The 22,333-nt window shown below is 42.6% G+C and overlaps 1 protein-coding gene across 2 annotated transcripts in view; it reads left to right on the top strand.

Annotated features, from left to right (window-relative positions):
- SAMD13 (sterile alpha motif domain containing 13) overlaps positions 1-20,860 on the top strand; it is a 47,806-nt gene extending 26,946 nt beyond the window's left edge. The window contains exons 3-4 of one of the 2 annotated variants that reach the window (XM_067041361.1): positions 3,560-3,671; positions 19,716-20,860. In XM_067041361.1, the coding sequence (XP_066897462.1) occupies positions 3,560-3,671; positions 19,716-19,859 (256 nt within the window). In that variant the 3' untranslated portion in view covers positions 19,860-20,860. The remainder of the gene's footprint in view (positions 1-3,559; positions 3,672-19,715) is intronic. The other variant, XM_059047593.2, reaches the window with a different exon arrangement.
- Positions 20,861-22,333: the final 1,473 nt, after the last annotated feature.

The following is a 22,333-nucleotide window of genomic DNA, read 5'->3' as shown; positions in this document are numbered from 1 at the left end:
GCAAGCCATCCCCTCTCAGGAAGGAACTTACTGTGTGTTTGAAGCAATTGATGCCTTTCAGAATTGCATTAAAAATCTTCAAGTGTCCTGGTCAGGAAGAATTATCCGGGCCCTCCAGTGCGTGCATCCCCAATAGCACCAGTTCACCCCCCCAATTCTAATACTTAGAGTATGCTGCTTCCCTTCACCAGAGTGCCAGCTCCTTGAAGGATATGCATTCCTATCCTGGTAAGCCTGCCTCTAGCACAGTACTGAGAAGACAGTAGGCTTTTAGTAAATATCTGTTGTATCAATGAGTATGGAGTGAAAAAAAGCATAGATTTGGAGGCAAGCATATATGGAATCCAATCCTGGCTTTATACACTATGTGATTTGGGGTGAGTTCTTAACCTTTCTGAGCCTTAGTTTCCTAAAAACAGGTTATAGTAGCCAGTTCACAAGGAGCTGGGAGGCTGATAATAGATTATGTGTGAAAAGCATATTGTAGACTCTAAATGCTCTCTGGTTGTGATTCCATTAATGTAACAGATCTTTGCCATGTATCAACTGTACACACCAGTCCAACCTGTGCTGGGAGCTGTAGAGATGCAGAGATGGAGACAGATAGTTTCTCCTCTCAGGATGTGAGTGGTCTAACACTGGCTTCCGTGTATCCCCTCATCCTAAGTATGAGACATTCCTCATTACTGGTGCTCTTCATGGTATGCTGCCAGCGGTTTTGCAAAGCCTTTGTTCTCTGCTGCAATGCTAGTACTCAAGAATATTTCAGAACTGAGGAAGTGATGATGTCATATCCCAGCAGAATAAGAATCAGGAAAGCCTCCCATCCTAAAATTACAATGTAGCATACTTTTTAAAATCATAATTAGGTAACAATTCTTTATGAAGAAAGGCAGCTAATTGAAGTCAGCCACAGGGAGAGTGAATTCAGATGTTTTCTGGGGCACTTAAAAGTGCATCTGATGGGATGCTGTGCTCACTGCTAGAAGTGAGCTGACTAGAAAACTTAAAAGATTTGTTAAAACGATGAATCCTTTCCAAACATTTTCAAGCCCAACTTAAGCAAGAGAGGGAAGGAAAATGGTACCTAAAAGAGAGTCCCCTGTGTCAGCTCATGATTGCTTATGTTAAAGAGGTGATGGAAAATCCCAGCATGTGGAGAATTTTTTAAAAACACATTTAGCTTTGATTTGAAAGTACATGTTAATGTTTAACAATGTTAGAGTAAAAAGTAGTTTTTCCCCATGTATATTACCTGTTAAATGGTAGGAAAGTGGCAGGGGGGGCACCTGCCATGTGTGAGTGAGCATGTACATGAATGTGTATGTACATGGGCAGTATTTATAGATTCACAATCTCTATGCCCCAAAGGGAAAATACTTATAACTAGCAAGCATTGCCTCTAAATGTTTTTAAATTAAGTGCTATGTTGATAAGTAGTTGATCACATGTGCCATTGATTAGTGACTCCCTTTTCTTTAACTAGGAGAGAAGTTTGTTTTTTTAATCAAATATTTTAAGTTCCTACTATGAGCAAAACATTATCCTGGGAACAAGGCAGAGGTACAGGTCAACCCTTGACTTTTGGATGTTTGAAAACTTTCAGGAATCCCCAAAGTCTGGGCAACTTCATTTCCATTAAAAGTAACATGAATCTTTTCAACTTGCACTAAATGTTGAACTGAGCCTTGATTCTAGGCCCAGTTCTCTTCTCATCCCCTCCCAAGGTTTCACATGCCACCTAAATGCTTCTGGCTCCCCACTGTGTACCTCTAGCCCACCCGTCTGCTTTGAGCTCCAGACCCATGTTCCACATTAAATCTCAACTTTGATATAGACGGTACCCCACATTCAGTGTGTCCAACCAAACCTGGGGATACAGTCTAAGTGCAGTTACCACCATCCATCCTGTTCCAGGACACTTCGATCTCCTTTGTTCTCATGTCTAGTCCACCACTACGTCATGCTGATTCTATTGGTTAAATGTTTTTGAAATCCACATGCTTCTCTCCTTTTCCACCATAGTCTCAGTCACCATGATCTCTTGCTTGGTCCCTTCCTCTCTTCTGGCTCCTCTCCAATTCCCTCTTTTTAGACATGTGAGTCAGATCAGGTCACACCCATTACATCAGACCATTTAACAAGTCCCATTGCTCATAGACAAAAACCCAGAATCCTTGAAATGACCTTCAACACCAGCATGGCTCCCTGGGCTGTATATTCCTGCTACAGAGCCTGGAATAATCTTCAGCTGACTTTATACGGTTAACCTTCTGGCTGCTCTCTAGACCTTACCTCAAAATAAACTTCCACAAGAAAGCCTCTCCTAGCCCCTCAAACTGCCAGAGTACAGAGTGCCTATACTTCAACTACATTGTGTGGCTGTACATTTAGTTGTACAATTACCGATCAGTGTCTACCCCAACAGTGCTGTGTATTCACAAGAGTAATGACCCTTCTGTTTTACTCACCAATATATTCCCAGGTGGAGGGCTAGGAGGGGGCTTTGTCCTGAAGGACCTCATGAGCCAAGTGAAACTATTTGGAATTTATCCAAAGGGCAATAGGAAGAAGTCTTTGAAGGATTGGAAGCAGGGGAACAATGTGATGGGATGTACACTCTGGAAGAATCACCGGGGACGACGCATAGAGAAATCTAGACAAATACTCTTGAAACACAGAAATAAAAGTAACAGTAACTGCAGGTCCTTGCCACTCTTTCTGCTTTCCACCTTTCCTCCCCTCCTCTCTAAATCCATTGAGGAGGTTACCCAGAGACCCTCTCAAACGAATGCTCGATCAACATCTAGTCATCTGAACATTGAATTCCTAACTACATACTTGACACAAGGGATAATAAAGTGAGAAATGGTCCAGGTCCAAATGTACCTCTTCAGCCCACATCTCCATAGAAATTCTAGAGACTAATAAGCAGAGTATAATCCAGTGAGAAAAGTGCTGCAGTGTGAGTTAGAATGGAGGTCTCGAACTCAGAGGATGTTATAACTGAAACACTTACCCGGGTGCAGCCAGAAAATGCCTCACAGAGATGGTGGCATTTGAACTGGTAGGAAGAGTAGGATTTTGTTGGAGGTAAATGAGGGGGCATTCAGTGGCTGGAACAGCATGTGAAGGACATGGTGTGTTGGGGAATGGCTTTAGCCCTGGATGTACGGGGTTGGGGATGGGAAAAGTGATGACATGTTGGGGCCACATTGTAAGAGGCCTGGTATTCTTAGCTCATGGGTATGAATACCATATTATGGACCGCCAGAAATCACTGGACCACTCAATATCTCTGGATTAAAAAAACAGTACATGAGGAAATACTTTATATTAAAGGTTCATAGAGAAAGGAGTGACTGAGCCAGTGAGAGCAGTGATCTTCTGAGCCCAAGAAACGCACAAGTGATTCTGGTCCTGAGGCAGGTACACTGGGATCTGGGCCTCTAGTTGCAGTGAGCTGGGCCAGGCCTGCCCCTGGGAGGCTGAGTGGAGAGCCTGGTCGCACACACTTGCATGTTCTGCCCTGACAGCCACCTTGATTGTTATTTTGCAGTTCCATGGAGAACGGGAGGCCACCCGATCCTGCAGACTGGGCCGTGATGGATGTCGTCAATTATTTCCGAACCGCAGGGTTTGAGGAGCAAGCTAGTGCATTTCAGGAACAGGTAACTGGGTCTAGAGAAACACATGATGAACATGATCACCGCCCTGTCCCACAGTGGGCAGAAGGGAGTGAGGAGGAAGGGGAGTAGAGAGTGGTGAAGGATGAGTGAGGCTCCCGATTATCCCAGCCCCTGAGAAACTGAGGGGGTGGGGGAGGGGAGGACAGAAGTGACAAGCTAATGATTCCTTCCTGCAAGAGAAAAAAACCAAGCCCCGAGAGGAGAGGAGACACAGTCGCAGCTAAGTCTCCTCAACATCTGCATCTTCTGAAAGACGGCACAGCACTACCTTCCACACAAACACATTAGAAAGCAGAAAAGAGAGAAAAAGGAGGGACCAATCTGGCTGAGAGACATGCAGCCTCGTCTGCTCCTGGGCTGGGTACCACCTTAGCTGTTAATGAAGTCTCCTCCAGTTTGCTTGCTGAGTGCTGAGCAAAGTCTGGTGGAAAGAGGACAGGATTTAGACTCAGATCCTGGTTCTTGTAACTATGTGACCCCAGAGAAGTTACTATGACTCTCTGAGTCTTGGTTTCACATCTGTAAGAGGAGGCTCTCAATGCCTAACTTGGTAGGGTGGTGCCGTGAGGATTAAAGGACAGCGAAGGCACAGTGCCTAGCATAGGTGCTGGCCCAATGTTGATGCCCCCAAAAGTTAATTCCCTCGCTCAGGTCCGGGGTTGGTACTGGAGAGAGGGAAGGAGGAGCAGGGGGTCCTTCCCAATTGTCTGGGTGAGTCCCGATTCCATTTTTCAGGCTGGGCCAGCTTTGTAGAGATGGTGCTCAAAGGGCTTTGACCATGACCATGAAGAAGCAAATCGGGGTACATGTGGTCCACACCAGACCAGCTCTGTAGGAAAACAAAGTTCCCATCTCCCTATCAATGAAGTCTGCAGTCTTCTAAGCATTACGTTTACTTCTCTAATGTTGTAATATAGTTGAGAGAATTATAAAGTGAGCAATGTGTTTGGCTGCTTCTTGCACATCCCTTTAGCCATTTCTTATTCTCTCAAGCTGGGTTTGGATAAGTGCACTTTTCTAATATCATATATTCCAATCTCTAGATTTCCTTCAATCAGTGTTTCCTTCAACCTGATCCCTATGCATATGTGTCTTTTGTTAATTTGGAAAATTTGCCAGAATAACAGCTTAAATCACTTCACACCCACCAGGATAGCTAAAATTAGAAAGACTGATTGCAAATGTTCGTGAGGTTGTAGAGCAACCGCACTCTCCTACTTGTTGGTGGGAGTGTAAAATAAACACTCATACATCTACCCCATGATCAACAACTTCATTCCTGAGTATTTACCCAAGGGAAATGAAAGCATATGTCCACCAAAGATTGGTACAACATTGTTCAAATAGCTTTATTCATAATAGTCCAAAACCGGAAGCCTAAGTGTCCATCAATAGGAGAGTGAATATACAAACTCTGGTCTAGTCATACAATGGAATAAAGAAAAATGAAGTACTGATATATACAACAGTATGGATGAGTCTCAAGACATTATGCTAAGTGAAAGAAGCCTTACATAAAAGAGCTCATTCTGAATGGTTTCTGTCTTAGTCCGTGCAGGCTGCTATAACAAAAATACCATAAACTGTGTGGCTTATAAACAACAAACATTTATTTCTCATGATTTTGCAGGTAGGGAGTCTAAGATCAAGGCACTATCAGATTGGGTATCTGGTGAGGGCCCGCTTCTGAGACAGCTGTCATTTCACTGTGTCCTCACATGGAGGAAGGGATGAGAGAGGTCTCTGGGGCTGCTTTTATAAAGGCACAAATATTCATGAGGCCTCTGCCCTCATGACCTAATTGCATCCCAAAGGGCCCACCTCTTAATACCATTACTAATATCCCTAAGACCCATTGGGGGTTAGGTTTCAACATAGGAATTTTGGGGGGACACAAATAGACCATAGCAGCTCCATTTAGATAAAGGATGAGAACAGGAAAATGCACTAATGGTAGAAAAAAATCAGACAGTGGTTGCCTCTGGTAGGTGGGAGAGGGGAATGACCAGGAAGGAGCATGAGGGAACATTCTGAGTGATGGTAGCGTTTTGTGTCTTGATAAGGGTTTGTGTTATGGGTATATGCATTGGTCACCACATATGCACAGGTATATGCAAATAATTCAGATTTGTGTATTACATAGCCAATAAAATTTTCCTCAAAAAGAACTGTAAAAAAAATAAAACAATTAATGGTATGCAAACTGAAGTATTCAGGGGAGAAGTATACTGATTTTGCAACTTACTTGGAAATGCATCAAAATATGGATAGTTGGCTAGAGGGATGAGTAGTTGGATAGACATATGATAAAAGTTAAATATGGAAAATGTTCATTGTAGAATCTAGGTGGTGGGAGTATGGGTGTTCCCTATAATATACTTACGACTTTATTTTTGAAAATTTTTGTAATAAAATTGTGGGGGGAAGTAGCTCAGGTTGGAAAGTGGAAGGCTGATCAGCTGGAACATATTTTATTTTGGTTTAATGATATAGTGTCCATTTGTGTCACTGTAGTCGAGTTAACTCACTTCTAAAATTAAATTTAAAGAATATTGTGAAAGGTTAACACAAAAAGGGACTTAGCTAAAAGGTCTCTTGGCCAGATTCCCTGCTGTCCTGCTGTCCTGCTGTCCAAAAGCATTTTTCAGAATGAGCTTTTGCTCAGACTCCTCTGGGGCAGATGTCCCGGATTGGGGGTGGGGATGTTCTTTGGGCCTTCCAGATTCTGGAATGGAACCGGCCAGCTCTGAGCTCAGCCCAGGAGCAGGCCCTTTCTCCCAAGGATGACATCACTCTGGCGGAGGCAAAAGGGAACACAGTTTCCCAAAGTGTCTCATTCAGAAGTCCTTCAAGGGAGGAAAGGAGCAGCATCTTGCTTCTCCAACTCTGGAGCCTGAGAAATGAATTCCCAGGGGACTGGAATTTTGCAAGCGTCGTCTACAAGCTCAAGTTCTTCATTCTTGTGGAAAGGTAATTGGGTGGGAAAAAGAATCTGCCTTGAATTATTCTCTGAAAGTGATTCAAATCTTCCTCCTGCTTTGAAATTCTCATTGTCTATCCTCTTCTCATTAAAGGAGGTAGAGGGCAAGGAGGGAACCACTGGCCAGGCTCAGGCTGATATGACAAGCAGCTGCTATGATTTTCATGAGGACTGAGGATCAGGATCCTCTACTATGTTAACCTACCTCTTCCATTTCATGATTCAGAGGCCTTCAGTGTTTCACCTCCAAGGATCTTCCTGGCAATGAACCTCAAGCAGTCAGCTGTCACTCACCAGTCATCCCAGATGGGAAGACTGCAGGCCACCTCCAGGACAAACACATGTCCCTTTTAGGCACATCTAGGTGGGATTGCAACACAGTAATCCCTAGCTGCTGCTAGGTCACAGCAGCTGAGAAACAATAAGAATGGTCACATCCTGAAATCTCCTTAGGGGAGGCTTTGCCTTGCCATCTGATGGAAGCAGGGCAGGGATGTGAACATCCCCTAAACCACCTTAGAAAAGGGCAGGTTCAGAAAGGGTTGCCAAGGGTAGCATGTCTCAGTTGATGTGAGAGCTTAATTTCTTGGCTGTTATGAATGTAATATTTGTGTCCCCCCAAAATTCACGTTAAAATTAAAGCCCTAACTCCCAGGGTGATGATGGTGTTTGAGGCCTTTGGGAGATAGATGAGGTCATGAGGCTGGAGCCCTCATGAAGGGATTAGTGCCCTGAAAAGAAGTGACCAGAGAGCTTCTCTTTCCCTCTGTGCCATGTGAGCATATAGCACAAGGGCAGCCATCTGTATGGTAGGAAGAGGGCCCTACCAAGAGCCACATGTTGGCACTGTGATCTTGGACTTCCAGCCTCCAGACTGTGAGTAATAAATTTCTGTTTTTTAAGCCACCTAATCCATGGTGTCTTGTTATAGCAGCCTAAGCTGACTGAGACACTAACACTGGCGCCAGATGTGTCCACCATCCCTTGTGCCAACTTTCAGGAGAGTGTCTGTCTTCTTGGTATGGTCTCACAGTACATTACTAGATATTCTCTTCTTGTAGCAACCAGACTCAGAGGTGGATTTCTAGCAACACGTTCCCTTGGAAGATGTCAGGCCATTGAGCGAGGTTTATCCAAAGTGCAGGAGTGTCCCATGTTCCTGTGGTATGGGCAGCTGAATTAACTGGGGGATCTTTGTATAACCTCCTTTTCTATATGCAGGCACACTGACACCTAACAATTATCTCCATTAAGTTTCCCACTAGTGCAATTATCACCATCAGGTTTTCTTCTGGCCAACCTCTTTTGAGCCTCTGTGTGAGCCACAGGTACAAACCAAAAGACTTATCAAGAGGGAAGGCCCAAGGGCTTCCCTGGTGGGGCAGTGGTTAAGAATCTGCCTGCCAATGCAGGGGACATGGGTTCAAGCCCTGGTCCAGGAAGATCTCAACATGCTGCAGAACAAGTAAGCCCGTGAGCCACAGCTACTGAGCCTGCACTCTAGAGCCCCTGTGCCACAACTACTGAGCCCACGTGCCACAAGTACTGAAGCCCATGCACCCAGGGCCCATGCTTCTCAACAAGAGAAGCCACTGCAATGAGAAGTCCATGCACCACAATGAAGAGTAGTCCCCACTCGCCACAACTAGAGAAAGCCCACGCAGCAATGAACACCCAACTCAGCCAAAACTAAATAAATAAAATAAATAAATTTATTATTTTTTTTAAAAAGAGGGAAGGCCTAGGCCCCTGCCCAGCTCCCTCCCCACCCCTGCACCAATGATCCAGTATCAACAGTGTGTGTGTCTGGGGTTGTATTCCTGCTCTGGCCATTCTGTCATGGCCAGTGATGACGCTGTCCCTTGGCCCACTGGCCTCATTAACATAGTGCCCCAGAGGACTCACTGGCCCATAAGAGCAGGAGGTAGTGGGATCCCTTCCTAGGCAGTGATTCCAGCATTGTCAGTACTATCTCTCTCTCCCACAGACACCATGGTGGCTATTTTCCCAAGTATCTTCCAGCAGACAGACCTCTTAGGCTGCGGTGAAGGGCATGAGTGCGAATCATGACTCCTGGTTTCATTTCTCCTGATTGACTCATGGTCATTAGATGACCCTGCAGAGTTTGCCTTTCTAGGACTCAGATTTCTAGGATGAATGTTGAGTTAAACAAGCAGAATATTGCTCAAGTTCCTGATTTAAGAGTCAAGTGTTGCCTTGCAATTGGCCCTCATGAGGTTAGCTTTCAATGCACAACACAGGGCACAAAACCCCTTGAGATGCTTTATATACACTGTTGAATTTTCACAACTAGATGATAAAAAATTGGCACTTGCCCAGAGATGATGTGGGTCGCCAGGTTTTCAAGAGTCAGAGGTACCTCAGGAATTTTACTTTGCTAAGAGTTTAGTTTTTAAGAAAGAACCTTTTGACTAACTCGTTCAAAAGCATCTCCACCTTCCTCACACAGAACATTTAGGATAAGGTTTATTTTGTTAAACTCTGAAGGTTAACTGAAAAGCCATCTCTATTGACAAGGCTTTTAGTTGCCAGTTAAGTCCATCACAGCAACTTCACCACTCCAACTGGACCCTAACTGCAGGTCGTAAAGACTGCCCATTTTAGTGTGGTCACTTCATTTCTTCACTATCTGACTCATTTACTCAGTATGTATGTGAAGAAGATGGACATGGAGAGGGGCCATTCAATCAAGGTCACATAATTCATATTGTTCAGGTCCTCAGACTCACAAGTGAGCGACATCAGTGCACCTGTTTCTAGAACAATATGAATCACTGAGAATTTTTTTCTCAGAGTATCATGACAAAATAATGTGCAACTTATGGTGACAAATTAATTTTACTCCATATCACCTCACTTCCCCTAAACCACATGAATAAGAACAGTATTTTACTCTGAAATGTCCAACTGGTTGTTTAAGCTGTTTGCCTGAAATTCCAAGACTGACATTTCTTTTCAGATGGCTTATTGCTAACTTTTGATACGTTTCTGAGGCCACTGACTTACTAACTATAAATAAAATATTTTATTGTTACAAATTGCCAAGTAACACTAACCTCCTCAAATGGAGAAGTGGGAAGGCCAGTCAGAGCAACCACGAGCATGTGTCCTAAGTTGTGGTTGGATGGACTTCAACTGTAGTGATTCTAGATGGATAGTTCTAACTAGATCCGGGACAAATCCAGGTTTGCAGAGGTTGGGGGAGAGAGGGAGATTAAAGTCATACAATTCTGAGAGCCTTCCTTTGGAATAAAAGTACAAAATAATGATACAAAATTGCTAAGGCAAAAATTAAGCTTCATGAACTTCATGGTAAATCCAGCTCTGGGACTTCCTTGGTGGTGCAATGGTTAAGAATCTGCCTGCCAATGCAGGGGACACAGGTCCGAGCCCTGGTCTGGGAAGATCCCACGTGCCGTGGAGCAACAAAGCCCATGTGCCACAACTACTGAGCCTGTGCTCTAGAGCCCGCAAGCCACAACTACTGAAGCCTGCATGCCTAGAGCCCGTGCTCCGCAACAAGAGAAGCCACCTTGACAATGAGAAGCCTGCTCGCCGCAACTAGAGAAAGCCCGCACATAGCAACGAAGACCCAATGCAGCCAAAAATAAATAAATAAACAAACAAACAAATAAATAAATCCAGCTCTGAATTAGACCAGTTAAAATCCCACAAATTGACCATAACTTTTATTACCTTTTCAGCCTATTATAATACCAAGTACTGGAAATATACGAGGTACTTTGACACCTGATATTTCTTAACAGTCGAAGGCTTCTGAAATGCTTAAAAATATTTTGTGGCATAATGAACAGGGGAAGTGGCAACTCAGACTCTGCTGATGTGTCCTTTCAGCCCACAAAAATTTAGAAAAGAGTTAAAAAACAAATGGGTAATGCTAGCAATAAGAAAACAGTGAAGAGAATGGAAGCAAAACTGATAAGGAAAGAAACTTTTGAATTTTTTGATTGAAATAGAATAGATTTCTATAGACAAAATCCCCAAATTGTTGTATAAATCATTCATTTGAAATGAGAAGTTATAAGACATTATAAGATAGCCAGTTATGTGGTGCTTCTTTGGCTTATTCACTTGTTCAATTGTTTCCATAGCTGTTACAGCTTTTTCTAACACTTATGAAAATAAATATAAAACTATTAAAGTTGGGGCTTCCCTGTTGGCACAGTGGTTAGGAGTCCACCTGCCAATGCAGGGGACATGGGTTCGAGCCCTGGTCCGGGAAGATCCCACATGCGAAGCCCGTGCACCACAACAAAGAGTAGCCCCCACTCGCTGCAACTAGAGAAAGCCCGCGCACAGCAACAAAGACCCAATGCAGCCAAAATAAAATAAATAAATGAAACTATTAAAGTAAAATAATGGTCATTATTACAAGTATTATTTTACTTTAATAAGGCCACCTGAAACTATTGTAGGTATGAGAATTGTTTGAAGGAAGCACAGAAGATTCTGGGCAGGAGGGGGGTTAGATACAAAGGCATGGGGGCATGAAAAAATATGATTTATCTTGAGAACTCCCAGTACCTTGGCATAAGAGGTGTGGAGCAGGGAATGCCTAAGGATAAGACTGAAAGATAAACAGGGGTCCAGATAACATATAGTCTGTTTGGGTGAGAGGGACTAGGAAACCACTGAAGGCTATTGAGTGGGGAGTGCCAGGATGAGATTTGTGTTTCTGAAAGATCAGTCTGGTGACAATGTGGAGAGTGGCTTGGAAAACAAGGAGACAGAAGGCAGGAAAACTGATATAATCATTCCACTGGGGATGGAAAGGAAGAGATGGATTAGAAAGTCTGGGGAAGATGGTCAAGAGAATTTAGTGGATCATTGGCAATGGAGGGTGAAGATTTGTCCTGTCTCAGTTCTCTGCCTTAGCCCCAGAACTGAGCTCACTGCTCAGGGTGGGAGAAGGAGGAGGCTTGGGTGAGGACTGTTAGATGTCTGGATTTGTTAGTTGCAAAGAAGTGTCATTAACCAGGACTTTAGTGAGAGGTCAGTTTTAAGACAGATGGAATGAGTACAGTTTGGGGCACGTTCAGTTTGAGAGCACGTAGGCATCTAGTGGATATATCCAGAAGACAGCTCAGGGGAAGGGTGAGGCCTAGAAAGAGAGACATGAGAGTCATCAGCAGTCATAGGAAGGGGTGAGGATGAGACAGGCATTTAAACGGGGAAAAGAAAAAGGCCAAGGACAGCACCCTAGGGAGCAGCCAGGTTTCAATTTGTTAAGAGAAGAAAGGGAACTGGCAAAAAGCATGTGAGAAATACTCATTGTGAATGGTTGTCTAGAAACCAATGAGGGGAAGCGTTTCAAAAACAGTGAAATGATCAACGAGGTCAAATACCTCAAAAAGGTGAAGCCCAGTGGGGTCTGTCAATGACAGTGGAGTTTCACTGGGGCTGGGGGGAGGACTGGAAGGTGGGGGACTCTTTCCTCCAAGTTGAGGAGTGAGTGGGAGGCAAGTGGAGGAAGCACCAGCAGCAGGAGGGCAGTGAGGACATGAGAGCTCTTTTCTAAGAGAGGAGATGCTCAAACTTATTTACATGCAGGAAAGTAGCCAGAAGAATTGGACAAGTTAAAATTGAATGAAATGGAGAACAGTTCAGTGAAGCAAAATCCCTGAGGACAAGGAAAGAGATGAGATCAAAAGAGTGTGGAGGGGCAAGGATATGGAGAAATTTGAACCCTCATACATTGCTGGTAGGGATATAAAATGGTGTGGCCCCTATAGAAAACTGTTTGGCAGTTCTTCAAAAGGTTAAGCAGAAAATTACCATATGACCCAGCAATTCCACACAAAAGAATTGAAAAGAGGGACTCAAACAGATACTTGTACACATATGTTCATTGTAGCATTATTCACAATAACCAAAAGGTGGAAACAACCCAAGTATCCACGAACAGGTGAATGGATAAATAAAATGTGGTACCTAGCATGCAATGGAATGTTATTCAGCCATAAGAAGGAATGAAGTTCTGATACAAGGTTCATTGTATCGATGAACCTTGAAAATATTATGCTCAGTGAAATAAGCCAGTCAAATATTGTGGGATCACAAATATTGTGATTCCATTTATATGAGATATCTAAAATAGGCAAATTCATAGAGACACAAAGCAGATTAGAGGTTATCAAAGGCTAGTGGAGAGGAGGGAGTTATTGCTTCATGGGGTTTCTGTTTGGTGATGGAAGAGTTTAAAAAACAGTGGCAATAATTGTACAACATTGTGAATATCACTAATGCCACTGAATTGTACACTTACAAATAGTTAAAATGGCCTATTTTATGTTATATATATTTTACTGCAGTAAAATGTAATGTCAGGTAATATACATGAAGATTTAATTTGGTCAATATAAAAAATATATTGGGGATTAATTCTGAGCAAGACAGGGACATCTTCCTCTGTCCTTCCTGTGCTCTGGGAGCATAGGTAAGGATGTGTGCAGTTATAGCTGAGATGGCCCCCTGTCCTAAGGGACATTCAGGGAGTTCCTGACAGTTTCTATTTTCTTTGCTAACCAAGAGGCAAGCTTCTCTGCTTGGAGTGGACAGGATGGGTAGAAGTTTAGTAAGAAACTAGAGGAGAGCAGTGAAGGTTAAGAATGGCCACCTAGGGGAATGGGAGAGAGAGCTGAGCAACGGTAAATAAAAGAACTGTTGATATATTCTCCTGACCCAGCCGAGACTGGTACACTGTACATGTTTAGTGTTCATCTTCTTGGTTTCTTGATTTTTTTCCCCCACTTCACCAGGTATAGGAATCAGACAAGCTGGATTGATTGCTAGACTGCTCCTGGATGGAGTGTTTATGGCATGGGCACAGTGGAGGGCTAATAGCCTAAGAGGGTGATTCGAGAGGGCATATAAAAGAATGGTTCCAAGGGCCAACCAGTGGGTGCAGATTTTATACAAAAGAGGAGTCTGCAGGGGACTCATTACCCTGGAGAAAGAGGAGTTGAAATGAAAAAGTGGGTATAATGGGAGGGAGGGGTGAGAGATACACTAGGATATTGGACTTTCAGTGTGGCAGAGGTGGGACTCTTCTGGTTGACGACATTATAAGTTTAGGTTCTAATAGGGAAGGTGAAGTTGTAGAAATGGTTGGTGTATTAGAGTAGACATCAACTGCTGTCACAAGTAGATGAAAATAGATAAAATGGCTTGACTATAGTAGAAGTTTCTCAATATAAATAGTCCAAGGTTGTTGGTGGAGGTGTTCTGCTTCACTGTAATTCAAGGTCCCAGGCTGATGGGAGCTCTGTCATCTTCAGCTGGATGCTTTCAAGATCACTTGGGCACTGACATCCAGTTGGTGTAAGGATAAAGTGCAAGAAGGAGCACACGTGGTGTTTTATGGGCCAGGCTGGAGAGAGGTGCACGTCATCCCTTCACAAGTTGTTAGCCACAATGTGGTCACATGGCCACACCGAATTGCAAGGAAGTCTGGGAAATGTGTAGTTGTGTGTCCTGGAAAAAGACCAGCTCTTGCTACACTTGAGCTTTAAAGCCATTCTTTAAAGCATTGGCTGATGCGACACTGCTACTTAGTTCTATCTCTAAGTCCAGAGATAAATTTCAAAACAGACTAACTTTAAGAGATCAACTGCCTTATCTGACCATACATGGGAAGCCTTCACTTCTAATTCTGTTCCTTCAATCTATTCTTTCTTTCTTATCTAGGCAGAATTCTCTGTAACCTGGTTTCCTCATTTGATGACATGAGTTTCAGTCTCTTTCCTTCATCAGAAATGTGTACGTGATTTTTTTTGGAATAGAGCCCCTTTATCACCCATTTCGTGCCCACGGCAGATATCCACAGGGAGATACCCATTACATTACTGAAGGCATGAGCCCGCATAATGAGCCGAAATGGATTTTGTGTCTGATATAAATGCAAGACCCATGTTGCTTCTGATTGTTACTTTAACAAATGAGGTAAAGACTTCTTTTTGAGCCACACAGATAGTTTCTGTTAACAAGCTGCTCAGTGTTGGTTTTGAAACTAGGTGAAATCCCTCCAAGATGTATATCATCTACCCCAAATTTTCCACCAATAGGATGGCAAGGCAAGCACAGCATCAGCTGATAGTAATTGGCTGATAGTGTTGAGCTCATAGTCACTCCACACACAATGAGCTGCAGAGGTCAGGGAAGGGGTGGGGGCATTGTAGAGGATACCAGCCCCAAATAGGAATTTCTCCCCCAGAAGAGCCTTTGTCCCAAGAATCATGTGATACGATTCAAAAGGTCTTGCTGTAGACTTGAGTAGTCCACCATCTTCCTTTCCGAAGTTACCTGGAAATTCTTCAGAAAATAAACTCTGTGTCTTGGTGAGGAGAAGTCCTTTGAAGAAACATGGTGAATTACTACAAAGTACTGGGGATGCCACAAAATGCCTCCTCCTCTGATATTAAGAAGGCTTATCACCAGTTAGCTCTTCGGGTCCACCCAGACAAGAACCCAGAAAACCGGGAGGCAGCTAAGGAGAAGTTCAATCAAGTAGCAGAGGCCTATGCAGTCTTGTCTGATGCCAAGAAACACAACAACTATGACAAGTCCAGAAGGAATTGCATCAAAAGGGAAAACAGAGGAGATGGCAGGGACAGGGACTATTTGAAGGAGGAACTGTGGTTTGAGAGGCCACACTGTGGCTTTCAAAATGTCTTTGAAGATAAAGAGCCCTTCTCGGGAGACTGTTTTCCCAGTGGCCATGTGGGTAGGCCAGGAGGTTCCACTCCTCCTTTTTTTATGTGACCCCCATACCGGACACAGGATTTTCCACTTTTATATCCCTGGGCTCTGGACCAAATTCCCCTTCCTCTGTGACATTTGTACCTTTTGTAAGCAGTGGAATGGGAAACTTCAAACTGGTCACCACTTGTAGCCAGATAGTGAATGGCAAGGAAGTTGTTATAAAGTTCTAGAAAATGTGAGGCAGAAGACTGAATGGGAAAACAACGCCTGTTTCATCAGATTCCTCCACACCACCGGTAAGGAGTTGCTGCCGTGTTCTTCCACGGGGAGACTTTGCTGTGAGGCTGGTGAGTCTGATGCTTATCAAAGACAGAATTGGAATTTGAGAGTGTGTTGAACTGGAATGGACAGGGGTCAGCTTAGTACAAATTTCTCATTTCACAGAGGGAGGGAATAATGGGCCGGATGCGCCATAGGAACTAGGAAGCAGCAGAGTTTGGCTTCCAGCCCAAGTCTTCTAATTCTAAATTGAGCCTTGTTTTCTCCTGTACTCTATTTGGGACAGTAGAGACCACCACAGATATGGCCTTCTGAGACATTTGCAGGGCCCTACAATTATAAATCCCACTGATTCCTCTTCCTGACTTCTTTTTCCTGCCCTACCTTGTTATTATCCATTGCCTCTTTCTTGATGGCCCTCTTTTTCTCTTCCTAGCCTCTTTCTCTTTGCTTCTTCTCTCCCTACCTCTTCTTTCTCCCCATTTCCAATGGACCATATCATAATTAAGCTTAATTGAAAGAGTCACCTATGTATAAAGTTGTCAGAAAAGAGTGAAAAGTAAATGGGTTAAGATTTTTAAAATATACTTTTAAAAATAGCTAGGATTTATTGACTGCTCAGTAGAAGTAGGGAATTCTGCTTCATGTGTTATCTCAATGATCTTTTCAGCAGTGAGATACAGTAGCTACTCCCCCCCCCCACCCCCATATAGATAAGGAAATGAGGTTTAGAGAGATTAAGTAACTTGCCCCAGGCCCCGCCTAATAAGAAATAAGATAGTGTCTTACTCTGAAACACATGCTTATCTACTGAGCTATAACATCTACGGATTCTACTCATTTATTTTTAGATCTAGGGTCTTGGCCTCATTGGAAATTTACACCTGTCATCTCTAAACCTTACTTCCATGCATGAGTACTCGCTGGGAACTTAAGTAGGCAAGCATTTTGAGTATTATTGCCCAGCAGGCACTTGGTTATTCTAACATGAAGACAGAAGCAATGTAAAAAGTTTCACTGAAACTAACAAACAATTATCCCTTAACACAGAAATGTAAACAAAATCCCAAGATGTGAATTTTATTTTTGTTTTGAAATTTGGATTGTTAATGCAAAATCATGGGATTTTTTTCATTTGTTTATTTAACTGGATCTGGTCGCACTCCAACTCGTTCATTTATACACAGCCTAGGCTCCAGAGGAGTGGTTCCTTGTGGAAAGTTACTGATGGAGTCTGCATTAGAACCTCTGTCTCCCGATTTCCAGCCTCACGTGCATCCTAGTATACCATGCTGACTGGCAAAAGTTGGATTTCATTTGCCTTGCAAGCTTTTCTAGAAATTACATAACAAATGATTAGCTTTCTTAATCAAGGAACTTTCCTATGTTTGCGATTTTTATGAGACACATTTTTATATAGTCTTTGAACTTCTTTAATCTCAGTGAATTTTCTGAACTTGAACAAGAATATTCCTGCATCCCTCTGGCAAAGGGTAGCTTTCAGGGAGGGGGCATACTTCCAGAAAAGAAACAGAAGATGGATTTGGAATTGGAACACATCCCAGTTCTTTCAAAGCCTACACATTTCCACTTAGTAGTCATTGAGGATGACTATATGTCAGACACGGTGCTAGGTGCCTAATATGAATTAATCATTTTTAACCTCCAAAGTTCTTCAGGGGGTTATTTCCATTTTACAAGTTTGGAAACTGAGGCTCAGGGAAGTTAAGTCCCTTACCCAGAGCCACACAATAAGTTGTGGAGACAGCGTTCAGACTGCAGTTTGTTTGACCTGGAAGCTCCCATTTCTATGATGCCATCTCCACTCCCATTCATCTGAGCTGCCATAGTCATGGTTTAAGAGGAAAGTTTTGTTGTATATATGAATTATATTCATTTCAAAAATTTTTAAATGAGGAATTCCAGATGGAGCTTTCTTTTACCAACCCTCATCTGAGGTGAACGGCAGTGTAGCTACCAAACAAAGGAAAATCAAATTGGAGCATGAAACATGATTTTCCATTTTGTCTTAAATAAAATCCAAATTTCAGCATTTTTCACAGACGTACTTGGCTTTTGACAGAAATGCTGAGTTGTAGAAGGACTCTTTGCCAGCAAAGATGTAAAAAAAATTCATTTGCAGTTAGTCAAGGAAGTTTTCTTGTATAGAAATGAAAGCAGCGGCATCTCCTCCTGGTTCCCATTTAAAATATGTGGTAAGTTAAATATGAGCAAACAACAGCAAAGGAAAGATGGAAAGCAGGAAGGGCTTTGCTGTTTTTTGAAGCAGCCCGAGTGAATCACTGTTCATCTCAGTGTGTAAGATACAGCATGAGCTTTGATGCAACCTGCGATTCAGATTCCTGTGACCTCACAATGCCTTCAGAGCTGCTGTGGTGGTTTCCAGGTGTCAGGGCTCCTCTCCAACTCTCATACTTGCAGGTTTTACTGTTGGACAGTCTTTGGGATTACTAGCTGCCTAAATAGAAAAAGATACTTTAGGATTGAAAAGTGAATTCCTTTGTCCTTAAATAATTGTAAAATGAGGGCTGCAGTCTGTCCAGGAATACTGACATGTGATTGTGTAACACAAAGCTCAGGGAGCACTTGCAAGGGTGGTCTCTCATGAAATCCTGTCAAAACCCAATATCCTATATTATCAACCGAGGAGACAGAGGAGGAAGGGACTTGCCTAAGGTCACAAAGTGGGTGTTTCTTCAGCCCCTAACCGGGCACTGTATCTCCCACATACTCAGACATTCAGAGCACATCTTCCTCACAGCCTGGCAAAATACATGAGAGATGTTGGAGGAATGGCCCTCTTGGGGACAGTGTAGGAGGGAGTCACAGTTTTATGTAGCTGCAGTTGCACACAGTGCCTCCTTGTCTGTCCATCCGTGGGGGAGGTGGGTAAAATCATGAACGGCTGTGTTGAGGCTTACTGAGCATGCACAGCTGGTTCATCTCTTGAACCCAGGTTTCCCTAAGAACCAGCTCAGATTCTCCCCACAACAAACAATAGCAAAAAGAAGATGGTATTCGGCACTCTTCTCAGTGCATCCTTTCCAAAGGTTTTCCAACTATAGACTTTCTATATTTGGGGCCCTTATCTCTTTCACGAGAAGTCCATTTTTATTTCATTCCAAAGGTTTGTAGTCTCCAGGGTACCTGGAGGGAAGTCTGCCTGGTTGGGTACTTGAGAGGAGTGGGGAGTGGACTGCGAGGAGAATAGGGGAGGGAATCTGTGGTGGGCACAGCCCTGCCCCTCGCTACCTTCTTTGGAATCTTGAGGCTCCACCGAGAGGAAGTGGGGTGGCATGAGAGTTGATATTCAGGTTGAGGCAGGATGGTTCTCCTTTTAAAGGACAGGAAAGAAGTTCACAGAGAGTAAGTCATTTTTCCAGTGCCCATTGTTACGATTGAAAAGGTTTCAGAAAACCCAAGGCTCTGGTCCCCACTGGTCCATCTAGACAACACATATTTACTTCTAAGTGTCAAGAGAAACAGCAGTGAGTTATGAAAAGAACATCAGCTTTGGCTGTAGGCACGTGGGAGTTCAAATTCTGTGTCACCCTTTCCTAACTTCTTGGGCAGGCTAACTTCTTGCCGTGATCCTTGGTTTGCCTATAAAATTAAGATGGCAATCCCTGCCTGTCCTAATTTATAGGGTTTGTTTTGGAATTAGACAAAAATTCTGCATAAACTTCAATAGATTTTAAAAGTGGAAAGTGCCATTATTCCTTTCAGAAGCAGCATCTTTGATCCTTCAGGGTACATACTCCAAGCTTGCTGTCAGTTTCTTAAGATGTGACATTTGTGATGTGATCTTGAAAACAAGATCAGCTATAGATTATATTTAACTCCAAAATAAATGTAAAAGGTGGAAGATAAAAGTAGAAGATTCCATTTTTGGCACTATTAAAAAAATAATGTTTTCAGCATGGAGACAAGCAATATGACTTCTTCCTTTGACCTTCCTTTTTATCTTCATTATCCTTGATCTTTACCCTCTGCTTCCATTATAGGAAATTGATGGAAAATCCCTGCTACTGATGACAAGAAATGATGTGTTGACAGGACTTCAGTTAAAATTGGGGCCTGCTCTGAAAATCTATGAGTATCATGTAAAACCTCTGCAGACAAAGCATTTAAAGAACAACTCTTCATAGTATAGTCAAATTGGGGTCTTGGACCTCAAAAAATACATAATGACATAATTTAGTTTCATGTGATGAAACTTTGTAAACAGAATACATACATGTGTATATGTAAAGAATTTCAATCAAATGAAACGTTATCCTATTGGATAGACTAGGCAATCCATCGGCTGACCTGAACTCAGCCAGGAGGAGTGAGGACACGTGGACAGGATGGTTTACCTTGTGGAGTTTGTCAAATAGAATGATCTTTGATGAGATTAGACAGCCCTCCCCACAAAGAGGATTTTCTTCATAGTTTGCTTACCCAGATTCCTGAAAAAGAATCGAATGGTTTGAGCATCTTTCAGTTACAGATGTGGGAAGATCAAAAGCAAGAACTTGGGGAGGGGGAGAAAGAGAAAGGGATTGTGCCTCCTTTAAATTCCTCTGCTCCTTAGAGCTTGTGTTATTTGGATGGAATTGCCGACACCCTTTTTTGTAGAGGGTCCTCCACTTGACCTTATTAAGGTTTCACTGGGATATGCTGCGATGTTTGAAACGGACATGCATCATGGCCCCTTCAGGAGCAGACTGTAGCTCTGAAAAGAGAAACTCTGCTGTATTTTGGGGACATCCATCCATCTTCAGCTAGCTTTCATGGGGGTAATGGTATTTTCTGCATAGATCTGCTATAAAATTGGTTCTTTGTTTCTGAAGAAAGCATTTGTTTTTTCACTTTATGGCTTGTATTTATAATAATTTGTTTCAGAAGAAATTTGCCAAGAGTTATAGATTGCAAAGCCTTGTTACTAGTACAGAATATTTTTATACATATATTCCTTCATGATGGTGTAATATTTTTTTAATTGCTCTGATGCTTTGTTTGATTTCCAATTTGAGTACTTGTTTTTAAGAACTTGGAAAAGTGGGCTTGCTACATCTCTGTTCAAAGAGACATTTGTTCAATCTCTGTGTGTCAATACCTTGTTGAATTGGTGCTTTGTGGTCACAATAAAGCATTGCTTCAGTTTATTCCCAGTGTATTTATTTTTGATCTTTTCAGTTTGGTTGCCTCTTCGGTTGGGCTTAAGGATTAAGGTAACTCCTTGAAACCATGGAGAGAAAGTTAAGCCTTCTTTAAAAAAATAAACGTTAGATATTGAAAACGTATAGATCTATATGTAGATTTATCTTCTTTATGAACTGAATTGTCTATTAGGCCTTATTCCTTACCCCCATCCAACAACCAAGTTTAGGTGTCATTTTAGCCAAAGGTTTTTTTGTGGGGTTTTTTTGAAATTCTGATGAAAGCTTTGGACCCTCCCTCCAGATGAAAGCTCATATTCCCACATACAAAACTTTGCAGAGTTGATGGACTCCCCAGAGTTCCCTCTTTCCCCTCCTCAAGTTAATAGTCCTTATTTTAGAGAGTGTTATAATTCAGTCCCTTGTGGAGATATTTTCTCGAAAGAAAAGAAAGTCTAAAAAGATGAGAATGAAAAGAAACAGAGGAAATGGTATAGTGAGTGGGGTTCAGAAGTGTATTCCAAATTAATTCACATTTTTCCCCAACTAGGGATTGATCCCGGTGAAAGTGAAAGTGTGGCATCCTAACCACTGGACTGCCAGGGAATTCCCTGAAACTTAAGTAATACTTTGTTTTGCATAAGTGGGATAAGGATTTACAAAAGAGACATTCTCCATCCCCAACTTTTCACAGTCTACAAAACACATAAGACCAAAAGACAGAATGTAGTAAAGTACTGTGAGGTGTGATAGTGGTAAAACATGAGGACTACACCTGCTGGAGACCTGGGTTGGAAAGAAGGGACAGAAGATCAGACAGAAAGAAGATGGGAGGAAGAACTTAACCTCTCTGAAGGAGTTTCCCACAAGTGAAATAGTGATGATGTTTGAGCCCTCTCTACTTCAAAAGGACAGTGTGAGGAATGTCCGAGCCTTGCATCTGTGCATCTACCTGATTCCTTCTGTATTAGTTTGAAAAAGATTTGGCTGTGAATGATAAAAAAAAAAATTGCCTCCCTCACTACCCCGCCAGGTAATGTAAACAAAACAGAAGCTTGCTTTTCTTTATGTAAATGTCCAGGTAGAGGGGATAAGGATAGTAAGGCCCTCCATGATGTTAGGGAAATAAGTTCCTCCTATCCTTTTGCTCCATCATGCAACTATTCATTCCCAGAATCATTTCACAGCTCAAGATGGCTGCTTCAGCTCTCACCATCCCCACTTGAATTCCAACTAGTGGGGAGAAGAAAAGAGAAAAGGAACATACCTCCTTCCTTTACAAACACTTTCAAGAAATTGTAGTAAGAAGTAGTATTACTTCCTCTTATATTTTTCTATGCAAAATTCAGTCACATTCCCATACCTCTGGCTGCAAGGGAGGCTCATTTCTTAAAGCCGATGGGCCCAACTAAAATTCAAAAGACCCATTATTCTGTAGACAAAGGAAAAGGGGTATTAGGGGACAATTTCCTGTTACC

Source organism: Kogia breviceps, chromosome 1 (genome assembly GCF_026419965.1).
Source record: "Kogia breviceps isolate mKogBre1 chromosome 1, mKogBre1 haplotype 1, whole genome shotgun sequence".
In the NCBI taxonomy this organism is placed as follows: domain Eukaryota; kingdom Metazoa; phylum Chordata; class Mammalia; order Artiodactyla; family Physeteridae; genus Kogia; species Kogia breviceps.
The sequence above is the reverse complement of the archived record's forward strand: the minus strand, read 5'-3'. Positions and strand labels throughout refer to the sequence as shown.